This window comes from Halichondria panicea, chromosome 17 (genome assembly GCF_963675165.1).
Source record: "Halichondria panicea chromosome 17, odHalPani1.1, whole genome shotgun sequence".
NCBI classification, from domain to species: Eukaryota; Metazoa; Porifera; class Demospongiae; order Suberitida; family Halichondriidae; genus Halichondria; species Halichondria panicea.
Window position 1 is genome coordinate 1937847 of NC_087393.1, and position 12686 is coordinate 1950532.

Here is a 12686-nt window from a genome sequence, read left to right on the forward strand (position 1 = left end):
TTACATGCAATTTACAATATTCAGTAGATCGTGCATGTTATAATTCTCAGACTGGTCCTACATAATGATGGTAGATACTGATGCTATAACCCCTAACTTAATTAATCTCTAGCCTATAGTGGTATAATTATTATTATGTGTAGTGTATGAGAATTGACTATTCTCTGGGACTAAGAGAACACTTACACATGTACATGTAAGTATCCTACAGACGTTATGGAGAGCACATTGTATAAGTACTCTACAATTATTATGAATTCTGATTTGTACAATTGTGATTTCTAAAATAACTACGGACCAGTCAATGTACAGTGTGTATATGACTCCAGTAACCGATCAATAGCACACAGACTCAACTCTATAGCCTCGATCCCAGGCCGCACTTCCTCTGAGTGTAGGCCTGGTAGTGACTGCTTGCGCATGCGCTAACCATTAGCCAGATACTGGCTAACGCAGGATAACAACGTGTATGCTCAGTAAACAATGACATCATAACGAACAAAAGTGGATTGAAGGAAGTAGATAGAAAGTTTGATTGAAAGTTTCTAGCCCATCTGATAGCTACCTTAGCCTGCTATGCTAACAAAAAACTCACAGCCAGCAACAGTGTGAACGACAATCGTCTGAACGGAGTGAAAGCTGACACTAGCCTATAATTATGGACAGGCCACGTCCATCTAATACTAACTTTTATGAAAGTCTACTATACTAACAAAGAAAATGAAAGCACCGCAGGTGCTGATGCCTCGGTGGAGATGCCAAAGCTACATAACATAAAGCTACTAATAGCTTTTATACACATGATAAACAATTTAATTTTGCTGCATGCAAAAACTCAGAGAGTGGGTAATGATCGACCATGATTGTTGTTAAAAACGATTGATGCCAAAAGTTCAAGTCTATAAAATTAATGGCTGCATTAGCAGAGCTTTGCAGCTCTCTTCTCACTCTTGCAGCTACGAATAGCTAGCGTTCTAGTGCAGAGCTAACTACTAAGTAGAATAGCAACACTCGGTATATAAACAAGTTTGACTACGTGCTCTTCTGAAAAGGCTGCAATGGCATTCCAAGTAAGCAAAACTAGGCATAACTCGAGAACGAAGCATTATTTCGCAAATCCACGAATTATAATCCAAGTAAACATGACTAGAAGCCTATAGAAACTTTTACTTGCACTCGATTCATCCTTGAGCAGCTGTAGCAGTCCACACACACACACACACACACACACACACACACACACACACACACACACACACCACACACACACACACACACACACACACACACACACACACCACACACACACACACACACACACACACACACACACACACACACACACACACTACCACATACCTCGCTTGCGCATGCGCACCGAGGCATAATTATAGCTGTACAACAAACCTACAGGCGACTAGAAAAACATTTACAACGTGAAAAATTGCTAGGATTGGCCGGGAGAAACACCAAAATAAGCGTGGAGACAACCTATCAGACGAGAGCATAACTCCAATCCGCATGCGCTAACCAACCAGATACCGGCTAACGCAAGATAACTAGAGCACTGAAGTGCTAACCCTAAATAAGTAAATCTATAAAAACCAACAGAGTAAAAAAGCAACACCTTACAATTCTACTTTTAATATAGGGACCGCTAAAAAATTACTTTACCTGAAAAAAATTATGTAGATCTACTCGAATAAAGGTCGTGTGTCTATAGGCAACGTGCAAGTTTAAGCTTCTTAGCTTTTGCTTGCTTTTATACGATGATGAAGCTTTAACATCGAAATATATGCCATTATTAAAACTAATAACTTGTTGTGTGATGGCTGTAAACGCAGAGCTATGGCATCCAAGTGCAGGCTCATAAATTACAAACAAACAAACGAACAAACAAACCATGCAATGGAATACTATACTCGCTTAATAATGTTGCGCATGTGCAAGCAGTCAGTAGCAGGCTTTCTCTTCAATGGGAGGCCTGTGAAAGAGGCTAACTAAACTCATGAAGTAGCTACTAGTGCACAAATACAACCAATAACTAACGTCACTCACATTAGTCTTTATGTTGACGTCAGCTTTGGCCTCCAACAACATTCTAACAACTTCACAGTGGCCATTTTGAGCAGCTACCATCAGCGCAGTACATCCATCCTGTACAGAGTCAAGTGAGGATGAGCAGGTGAACATACGTAATACATCATGTATAGCAAGTAAATTTGGCCTGGAGTAAATTTGACGATTTGGTGAATATCTAGGTAGGGTAAGAAATTAGGTAATTGCCAATTTGCAAGCGTGGTGCCACTACTTGAAAGGAAATAATGCTATAGGACATGGTGCCTTAACATAGAAATGGCATGTAGTGTACTGCATGTACTGGGTGCAGGTTACATGTATATATGCCAGTTCTGACTTACACATTTGTTATATGCAACAGGAATGTATTCTTGCCAAACTCTATTAACTTCCAGTCAATGTATAATTTGTATACAGGTGTACGTAATGTACCGTACAGTCTAGATTAAACACACAATGTCTCACTCGTTTAGTCACGTCATGAGTGTATATTCGAGCGTTTACAACATCCATTAAGTGGTTTAGTGAAACTAATGCATCCGCTCCTCAGTCTATTTTCATGCATGTGCTCATTGGAGCTAGCCCATAATAGTACACATACGTATCGAGAAAGCTTCCATATTTTGAAACGAAGATGAAGTCTATACTGTGACTGGTATAGAAAGAGAATTTATATTACGTCAGTCCGAACAGCACAGTCAGCTAGATAGAATTAAGAGTTCTGTGTTGATAGGAAGCATGTACAAGAGTGGTGCAAACAGAAAGGGCATCCAAATCCAAATTGTTACTGAAGATGGAAAATCCATGCTTCAATTACATTCAAGTGAGTACGATTTTAGTTTTATTCACAATTGAGTTCCTTTGAGTTTGAGCATGCGCAGTAGATAAATATTATGTGTTCACAATAATTGCACGGTGTGGTTTAGTGAAAAAAAGCAGTTTTATTATAGTGAGTAAGATTCTACTCTTTGTTGGTATCAAGAGCTGATATAAGTTTTTCTGTTTGCCTCCAAGAAGTATATGCAGGGAACAACTATACGTCCTTTATACCAAATCTCAGAACAATTTTGATCACCCAATTTTGCCGCAGGTTATGTACCTGCTGTTCCTTGTATGGTATAGAATGTGTTTGATAGTTCGTAAATGTACATGAAATGTTAATGCACAAGAAACAATTCTTTTGTACGGTAACTGCATGCGAAATGAATGTTTATATCACAGCTAGGCCACAAGCACAATTAAGCCTCGAAATGAGGTCGCGGGTGAGGAACGTATTTTAAGTAAAACCTCACTGTTCGTGAAAATAAGTTTGCGAGATTACGATAATGGGAGAATCAAAGTGGTGCTTAATTAGAAAGCGCTATGCTTCGAAAAAATACGGTAGTAAGGTAGGATGGCTGAACAATCCAGTGTAGGACAAAGGTTGTAGTGGATGAACAATCCAGTGTAGGGCGTGGTAGGATGTATGATAGGGTACGATAAGATAGTCGATTTTAGTCACTATTTATTTTCACCTGTTGTACATAGCGATTGAATTTAGTCACTGGTGATCTTGCTTTGCATGCGTTGTTGATTACATTTGAGGCATGCACAGTTTTGGCGAATTTAATTCGGTCATATAGCTAGATACGTATAGCTAGATCCAATAATTACTCCAATTTGCAAGCATAAGACACAATGACAATCTTCTCTGAACAGGAACAGAATCTTGACTTGTATACTTTTCTTTATACCTAGCTACTTTGCCCATGCATTGTATATTCAAGGCCTCAGATGCAGACAGAAAAGACTTAGTTTCTTAATGAGTGGGTGTAAATTCGAGCCAAATAACCTGGGGGGCTTAATTTCGAGCAAAACTACAGTTTTCGAAATTACATTTGCATGCCCCTTCTGTTTGCACCACTCGTGTACATGCTTCCTATCAACACAGAACTCTTAATTGGTTGGTCTCTCTCTAGCTTAATTACTGTGCTGTTCGGACTGATAGGTTTCTACCAGTCACAGTAGACTCCATCCTCGTTACAAAATAAAATGCTTCTCCAACTATATAACTGTAGATACTATTATGGGAGATAGACTCCATGCATCCTCGCTTAATCTTTTCCAACTACAAGTACATAACTGTAGATAGATGTGTACTATTATGGGCTAGCTCCAATGAACACATGCATGGAAATAGACTGAGGGGCGCTTGCATTAGTTTCACTAAACCACTCAATGGATGTTGCAAACGCTCGAATATACACGAGACTATGTGGTACGTTACGTACATGTACCGTATTCTACCGAGATTACGCCCACCCTAATTGCATGCTACAAAGCAGCTACAGGTGGGATGGGCTTAAAAATAGTTGCTGAAGATCGAAAAATCCATGTTTCAATTACATTCATAACGCTTTCCAATTACGCATGAGCGATTTTAGTCTTATTCGTAATTAAAATCCTTTAAGTTTGAGCATGCGCAGTAGATAACTATAATGTGTTCACAATAATTGCACGGTGTGGTTTAGTGAAGAAAAGCAGTTTTATTAGTGAGGAAGATTCTAATCTTTGTTGGTACCAAGAGCGGATATAAAAGTTTTTCTGCTTGCCTTCAAGAAGTATAATTATGCAGGGAACAACTACGTCCTTTAACAAATCCCAGAACAATTTCGATCACCCAATTTTGCAGGTTACATGCTGTTCCTTGTATACCGTAGAAATTGGACTATTAGCGCTTACTCGACTATAAAAACATTTATTTTAAGCACATGCTCAACTGCAGGTTTTTTTGTACTCGAATTGAAGCGCTTTTCTAATTATGTGAAGGATATTAGTGAACATTTAGAGCTAATTTTGTTATCTATGAGCTAGCTAGCTTGTACAGGTAGCTATATAGCTGATAAAATCCATCCGGAAAGACTCTATGGACATGCTGAGAGAACGTGAAACAAAGATGAGGTCTTTTTGTTCCAGTTCCTGGTCAATATGAACGTTAATAATTATGAATTTAAATGTTTAAAATGAACAGTAAAATGAACTGTAGTATATAATATTATAGATCCATTAGGGTTGCCTGCTCTCATCACAGAGACATCCGGTTACTAGATGGGGCTCGAAAATGACTGCATTATAGGCGCATTCTCGAATATAAGCGTATAAATTAATGTACAAGAAATAATTCTTTTGTAGGCTATCAGTGAAATAAATGTTTATACACAGCTAGGCCACAAGCACAATTAAACCTTGAAACGAGGTCGCGGGTACTTGAAATATGTATTTTAAGTAAAACCTCACTGTCCGCGAACATAAGTTTGCGAGATTACGATAATGGGACCAAAGTGGTACTTAAATAGAAGGGTGTCATGTTTCGAAGAAATACGGTATAGTTCCACAAGTCACGCACGTGCACAGTCTAAAAAGGGCTGTTTCTACAAACAATGGCACATACATACAGTAGCGGTCAATATACAGTTCCCATTATGTTTACGTAGTATGTACGTAGCACGTGATAAGGAGCAAAATAAGTGCTGAAAGTACGCTAGCATTTGTATACAGTGCGTTTATTTCGTACTCTTGTGTTTTTTAACCGCTGGATCTATAGTATCATGCAGTTTTGGGTATATACTAATAGCAAGCGTTTTTCTAGGGACTGTTTGTACATCTAAAGACCTACAATAAATATGTGAAAAATTGCTAGGATTGGCTGAGGGGAACACCATAAAGTATAATAACTAGTGAGCATAACTCTGATCCGTTACAACCTCATTCATATGTACATTTTTTGCATACAGTCAATACAGTTTTGCTATCGTATAGGGACCGTCGCTTTCAGGGCTCGAAATTACAGTATGACACCCGGTCATTATGTGCACATGTCCGATCATTGCACGTGTTAGTCAGACAATTTGTTGGAGCACATATGGTAGAGCTAGCCAGAGATCGCTATATAGGGGTTCGTTAGAATAGCACTAGTAGGAGCCCTTGTCAGAGTACTAGTAAGTAACTCGGAACATAGATAGAGTAAAACTCTACTCTATCTATGCTCAGAACAAGAAGTGTGGATAAATGGATCAGTGAAAACGACCAAGAATATAAATTGCAGTACATTGAATGTACGTAATTAGCTAGCTGAGAGCAAGCAACTGTCTGAAGTTCTTAGTTTGTTCTCTCCCTCTGTCTCTGTCTCTGTCTTTGACTGGTGGGTCTCTCTCTACAAAGCTTCATGATAAACTATCAGGCCTGAGAAACTTGGACGAGTTTATTGATGGCTCAAGTAATATTCGAGAGTCCAACTTCGGAGATTATGCTGCCAGCCTCATTCACAAGAACCAATGACTGCATGTGTGTGCCTATAATTAGAATCTAGAAATTGTATGGCCAACCTTATGTTGATTGCATGTCAGAGCAAAATGATATGTTGTCAGATCAAAACATTAATCAGACTGACATTTTGACAGTGCGAGCCCTGCGCTTTGTATGCCGTTAATACGCAAACGCAATGCCATATGTACTTCGAAAATTTCAACAGTACAACACAATTCAACGCATTATCAAAACGAAAATGCTTTAAACGTACTTACATGTGTAAACGAAACGGGAACTTCGGCTTTTACTGTACATTGACGTACGATATACAAGCGTATATTTGAGCTACAGTAGCCCTCATATAAAAGTTCCCGTTGCGTTTCAGTTGCACGTAACGTTCCATTTTTACGAGTCAGAAAACGCTAACGAAATGGTAGCGTATTATTCATAAATGCACCGTAATTATGTATACCATTCCACGAAGAAAAAACGGGTGGAATTTGCTGAATTAGCAATAATAATTTTATTTTTTCTGATCTGTACATACAGTACTAAGCAAGCTACAAATGTACTAAATTTTCTAGTGTAATCCAGGGGCAAACAAATAGCTAGCACACTCAATTAACCGGACATCTGGAATCTTAGATACAGCTACATTATGATCTGATTGTATTATTACTTAAGTTTGTTGAACACTTCATTATAAATTATACACAATCGTATTGTGTGCCGCTATCCATGTGTGAAAGGCAAACGCAATACCGTATGTACTTCGAAAATTGCAACGGTACGACACAATTCAACGCATTATCAAAACGGAAATGCTTCAAACGTACTTACATGTGTAGTATGTAAACGAAACGGGAACTTGGCTTTTACTGTATATTGACATACGTATACATGAATGTCTATTTGAGCTATACTTTAAATTTAGGAATCGAAATAATGAATACAACTACACTGACTCGTACACTCACATTTTTTTGTACATCAACAATGGCCCCAGCTTCAAGTAAGAGCTGCACACACTTCTGGTGACCAGAGAAACTGGCTGCGTAGAGAGGAGACTCTCCACTCTGTAGAAAGTCATGTAAATAAAAACAGTGCATGTACCCGGCATGTTTCTATTAATAGACTATTGACCCATGCACCTACTGACACAGCCATTCTTTCGTTATAGACGCTACACATTTTGACCAGAACGGGTAGCTAATTAAGCAAAAGGTTATAGGCTCCCGACAGCAAAATTATTACAACAAGGTGTTACACAATTTTAGTGCTCTCAGACACTCCCAGTCACCTGGACCCATTCCACTACCCTAATGACATCACCACTCTCTAGTTGGTAGGCTGATTGAACAAGACTCAAACTATAATTTTAATAATTATGAATGTGTAACTAAGTAAAAGGTAACAAGTTGTACACTAACACAAACCTTGTTCTGAGTGTTGACTGTAGCCTTGGCTGTTAAGAGGACCCTTACTACCTCATCATGTCCATCCTTACTGGCAAGGTGGAGAGCTGTTGCGTTATCCTACAGAAATAAGTGAAAACCCTGAGTACTTAGGCATGAAAGGCACCAATCTACACTGTAGTACATGAAGCATAATTAACTAAATCATACATGACATGGACATTGTACGTGCATGTGCTAAACATTCCAATTTTGGTATAATTATTGATAGACAGACGCTCATCATTTTTGAGATAATTATGGCACTCGTAAAATCTTATCTAAAACTTGCGTAGCGTATGTATTGTAAATGTAATGTATAGTACGTGTCATCAACCAAACTTGTCTGTAATAACTTACATGCAATTTACAATATTCAGTAGATCGTGCACGTTATAATTCTCAGACTGGTCCTACATAATGATGGTAGATACTGATGCTATAACCTCTAACTTAATTAATCTCTAGCCTATAGTGGTATAATTATTATTATGTGTAGTGTATGAGAATTGACTATTCTCTGGGACTAAGAGAACACTTACACATGTACATGTAAGGATCCTACAGACGTTTATGGAGAGCACATTGTATAAGCACTCTACAATTATTATGAATTCTGATTGTGATTTCCAAAATAACTACATACCAGTCAATGAACAGTGTGTATATGTCGACTCCAGTAACCGATCAATAGCACACAGACTCAACTCTATAGCCTCGATCCCAGGCCGCACTTCCTCTGAGAGTGGGCCTGGTAGTGACTGCTTGCGCATGCGCTAACCATTAGCCAGATACCGGCTAACGCAGGATAACAACGTGTATGCTCAGTAAACAATGACATCATAACGAACGAAAGTGGATTGAAGGAAGTAGATAGAAAGTTTGATTGAAAGTCTCTAGCCCATCTGATAGCTACCCTTAGCCTGCTATGCTGACTCACAGCCAGCAACAGTGTGAATGACAATCGTCTGAACGGAGTGAAAGCTGACACTAGCCTATATGGACAGGCCACGTCCATCTAATACTAACTTTTGAAAGTCTACTATACTAATAAAGAAAATGAAAGCACCGCAGGTGCTGATGCCTCGGTGGAGATGCCAAAGCTACATAACATAAAGCTACTAATAGCTTTTATACACATGATAAACAATTTAATTTTGCTGCATGCAAAAACTCAGAGAGTGGGTAATGATCGACCATGATTGTTGTTAAAAACGATTGATGCCAAAAGTTCAAGTCTAAAATTAATGGCTGCATTAGCAGAGCCTTGCAGCTCTCTTCTCACTCTTGCAGCTACAAATAGCTAGCGTTCTAGTGCAGAGCTAACTACTAAGTAGAGTAGCAACACTCGGTAAACAGGTTTGACTACGTGCTCTTCTGAAAAGGCTGCAATGGCATTAAGTAAGCAAAACTAGGCATAACTCGAGAACGAAGCATTATTTCGCAAATCCACGAATTAAAATCCAAGTGAACATGACTAGAAGCCTATAGAAACTCTTACTTGCATTTGATTCATCCTTGAGCAGCTGTAGCAGTCCACACACACGCACGCACGCACGCACGCACGCACGCACGCACGCACACACACACACACACACACACACACACACACACACACACACACACACACACACACACACACACACACACACACACACACTCTACCGTATACCTCGCTTGCACATGCACACCGAGGCATAATTATAGCTGTACAACAAACCTACAGGCGACTAGAAAAACATTTACAACGTGAAAAATTGCTAGGATTGGCCAAGAGAAACACCAAAATAAGCGTGGAAACAACCTATCAGACGAGAGCATAACTCCAATCCGCATGCGCTAACCAACCAGATACCGGCTAACGCAAGATAACTAGAGCACTGAACTGCTAACCCTCGGCTGTTGACATGAATAAATAGATCTATAAAAACTAACGGAGTAAAAAAGCAACAACTTACAATTCTACTTTTAATATAGAGACCGCTAAAAAATTACTTTACCTGAAAAAAATTATGTAAATCTACTCGAATAAAGGTCGTGTGTCTATAGGCAACGTGCAAGTTCAAGCTTAGCTTTTGCTTGCTTTTATACGATGACGAAGCTTTAACATCGAAATATATGCCATTATTAAAACTAATAACTTGTTGTGTGACGGCTGTAAACGCAGAGCTATGGCATCCAAGTGCAGGCTCATAAATTACAAACAAACAAACAAACAAACAAACAAACCAACGGAATACTACACTCGCTTAATACTGTTGCGCATGTGCAAGCAGTCAGTAACAGGCTTTCTCTTCAATGGGAGGCCTGTGAAAGAGGCTAACTAAACTCATGAAGTAGCTACTAGTGCACAAACACAACCAATAACTAACGTCACTCACATTAGCCTTTATGTTGACGTCAGCTTTGGCCTCCAACAACATTCTAACAACTTCACAGTGGCCATTCTGAGCAGCTACCATCAACACAGTACATCCATCCTGTACAGAGTCAAGTGAGGATGAGCAGGTGAACATACGTAATACATCATGTATAGCAAGTAAATTTGGCCTGGAGTAAATTTGACGATTTGGTGAATATCTAGGTAGGGTAAGAAATTAGGTAATTGCCAATTTGCAAGCGTGGTGCCACTACTTGAAAGGAAATAATGCTATAGGACATGGTGCCTTAACATAGAAATGGCATGTAGTGTACTGCATGTACTGGGTGCAGGTTACATGTATATATGCCAGTTCTGGCTTACACATTTGTTATATGCAACAGGAATGTATTCTTTCCAAACTCTATTAACTTCTAGTTAATGTATAATTTGTATATACATGTATACGTAAGGTACCGTATAGGTATTAGGGGTTTATGATAGTAAACCTCCCGACTACGAGGGCGTAAGCCCGAGGGGGAGGTGTGGTTTACTGTCATAAACCCCTAGGCACTGTGTATTAACTGATATATGTCTCATCTGATTGGCTGACTGGTTGCTATGCATCCAGCTATATAAGCTTGCATGACTACCACATAGCAACACTAAGAAGACAACTAGGAAAAAGAGAGCTCGCCCACACCAGGGCTCCTGTCCACACTCGACTCAAAGCCTTGCGCAGCTTAGACAGAATATGAGCAGTCAGTCCCTCCCTCCAGCGAATGGTACGAGCCACTTCCCCTCTCTGTGCAATTAGTCAGCCCCTCCCTCCACATACCTACTGCAGCAACCAGCCAGAAAAAACAACACAGCTAGCTCTAGACAGTATCTAGACCAGCTCTAGTAAGCAAGAAAAGGTAAGCTTAAAATAGCCACTCCTATATTATTATTAAACTGGCTTCTTTTCTTTGAATACAGCTAGAAACTAAAAAGGCCTAGTGCAGTGGCGTGGCAGTACTAGTGCTAGTGAGCAAGGCTCAGCCTGAGCCCTAGCCCTCTCCCAGAGTGTCTCTAAAGCAGCTCCTTCTGCAAGTACACAGCATACTTGTTGATGAACTAGTCTACAGACTACACCCGACTCTATGTTTTCATTTATGACATTTTGTTTCTCATGCAAGACATTTCATTCATCGAAAACACCATCATTTTATTTTTGTTGCATATTGCTTGAGGTGCCAATTTATGAGCCATATTTTCCCTTGTAGCCCTGAGGTGCCAATTAAACCCCACTAGACTACATGGCAAAAGTGTAGTAGGTGGGAAATATTCTCGATTAAACACACAATGCCTCACTCGTTTAGTCACGTCATGAGTGTATTCGAGCGTTTACAACATCCATTGAGTGGTTTAGTGAAACTAATGCATGCACGCCCCATGTGCTCATTGGAGCTAGCCCATAATAGGACACATTTATCTACAGCTAGTTATGTACTTGTAGTTGGAAAAGATTAAGCGAGGATGGAGTCTATACTGTGACTATCTTTTGTAGTAGAAAAAGAAGTTACATATGGCAGACCTATAGCATATAGCATTCCGAAGAGCTAGAAAGAGACCAGCCAATTAAGTTTTCTGTGTTGATAGGAAGCATGTACAAGAACAGAAAGGGCTTGGGGAGGAGGAAGAAGCCATAATAATAAAATATATTGTTCATGTAGCATGCATGCACTGAATGCATACATGTTTGTGATACTGTAAGAATTTCTTAACGGGTGAACCCAGGGCAAAAATTATTAGAAAATTAAAGAGTGCCCTGTTTTGAATCACGCACATGCACGGTCTACCGTTTCTAAACAAATGTGGCAATTCAATCAAAGGTACGTACATGCACGTGCATATAATAATGAATGCTAGCGTGTATTTAAATCAGAATCTTAAACTGACAGTTTAATCATAGATTGAAGAGGGAGAGGGATTGGAAACGGAAATTACATGTACCTTGAATTATATCCGCGTTACGCCGGGGTTTAATCGAGGCTATGTATCTAACCTTGAGTAAAATCTAGGCTAGATAGTACCTTGAGTGTGCTAGATTATACTACATTTGTACTAAAACTTGCACTTCCAACTGACACTTGAGACCATACTTACGGTAAAAGTACATCGATGAGTTGCACAGTCTTAAAGCGTTCTAGGTACATAAAGATCTCATAGCGTGACAAAAGAACGTTTTGTACCTCTAGCTATCTTCACAAAAGTCAAAATTCTTTTCCAATCCAACTGATGCTCACCATTAAGCAGGGTTTCATACAGGATATTTAGCTGGGAGGGGGAAACGTTTACTTGAGGGGGGTCTGAGGGTCCTCTCTCGGAAAGAATTTTTGAGAAATGGTTATCTGAGGTGCAATTTGGGTTTTTTGAGTGCTTCAAAACATACATTACTATTTACTAGTCCATAGTTTTATTGATGAGATTGTAGACATTTTTAAGGAGAAAAGTCATACATTTTT

The 12686-nt window shown here is 39.3% G+C and overlaps 2 protein-coding genes across 2 annotated transcripts in view; one reads left to right on the top strand and one right to left on the bottom strand.

Annotated features, from left to right (window-relative positions):
• LOC135350774 (RNA polymerase I-specific transcription initiation factor RRN3-like) overlaps positions 1-12686 on the top strand; it is a 55656-nt gene that overhangs the window by 14783 nt on the left and 28187 nt on the right. The gene's annotated exons all lie outside the window — the stretch shown is intronic.
• The window catches only part of LOC135350761 (serine/threonine-protein phosphatase 6 regulatory ankyrin repeat subunit B-like), a 248755-nt gene that overhangs the window by 8181 nt on the left and 227888 nt on the right, over positions 1-12686 (bottom strand). The window contains exons 28-30 of the mRNA XM_064549592.1: positions 7803-7901; positions 7344-7442; positions 2059-2157 (exon numbers count right to left, since the gene is read on the bottom strand). Of these exons, the coding sequence (XP_064405662.1) occupies positions 2059-2157; positions 7344-7442; positions 7803-7901 (297 nt within the window). The remainder of the gene's footprint in view (positions 1-2058; positions 2158-7343; positions 7443-7802; positions 7902-12686) is intronic.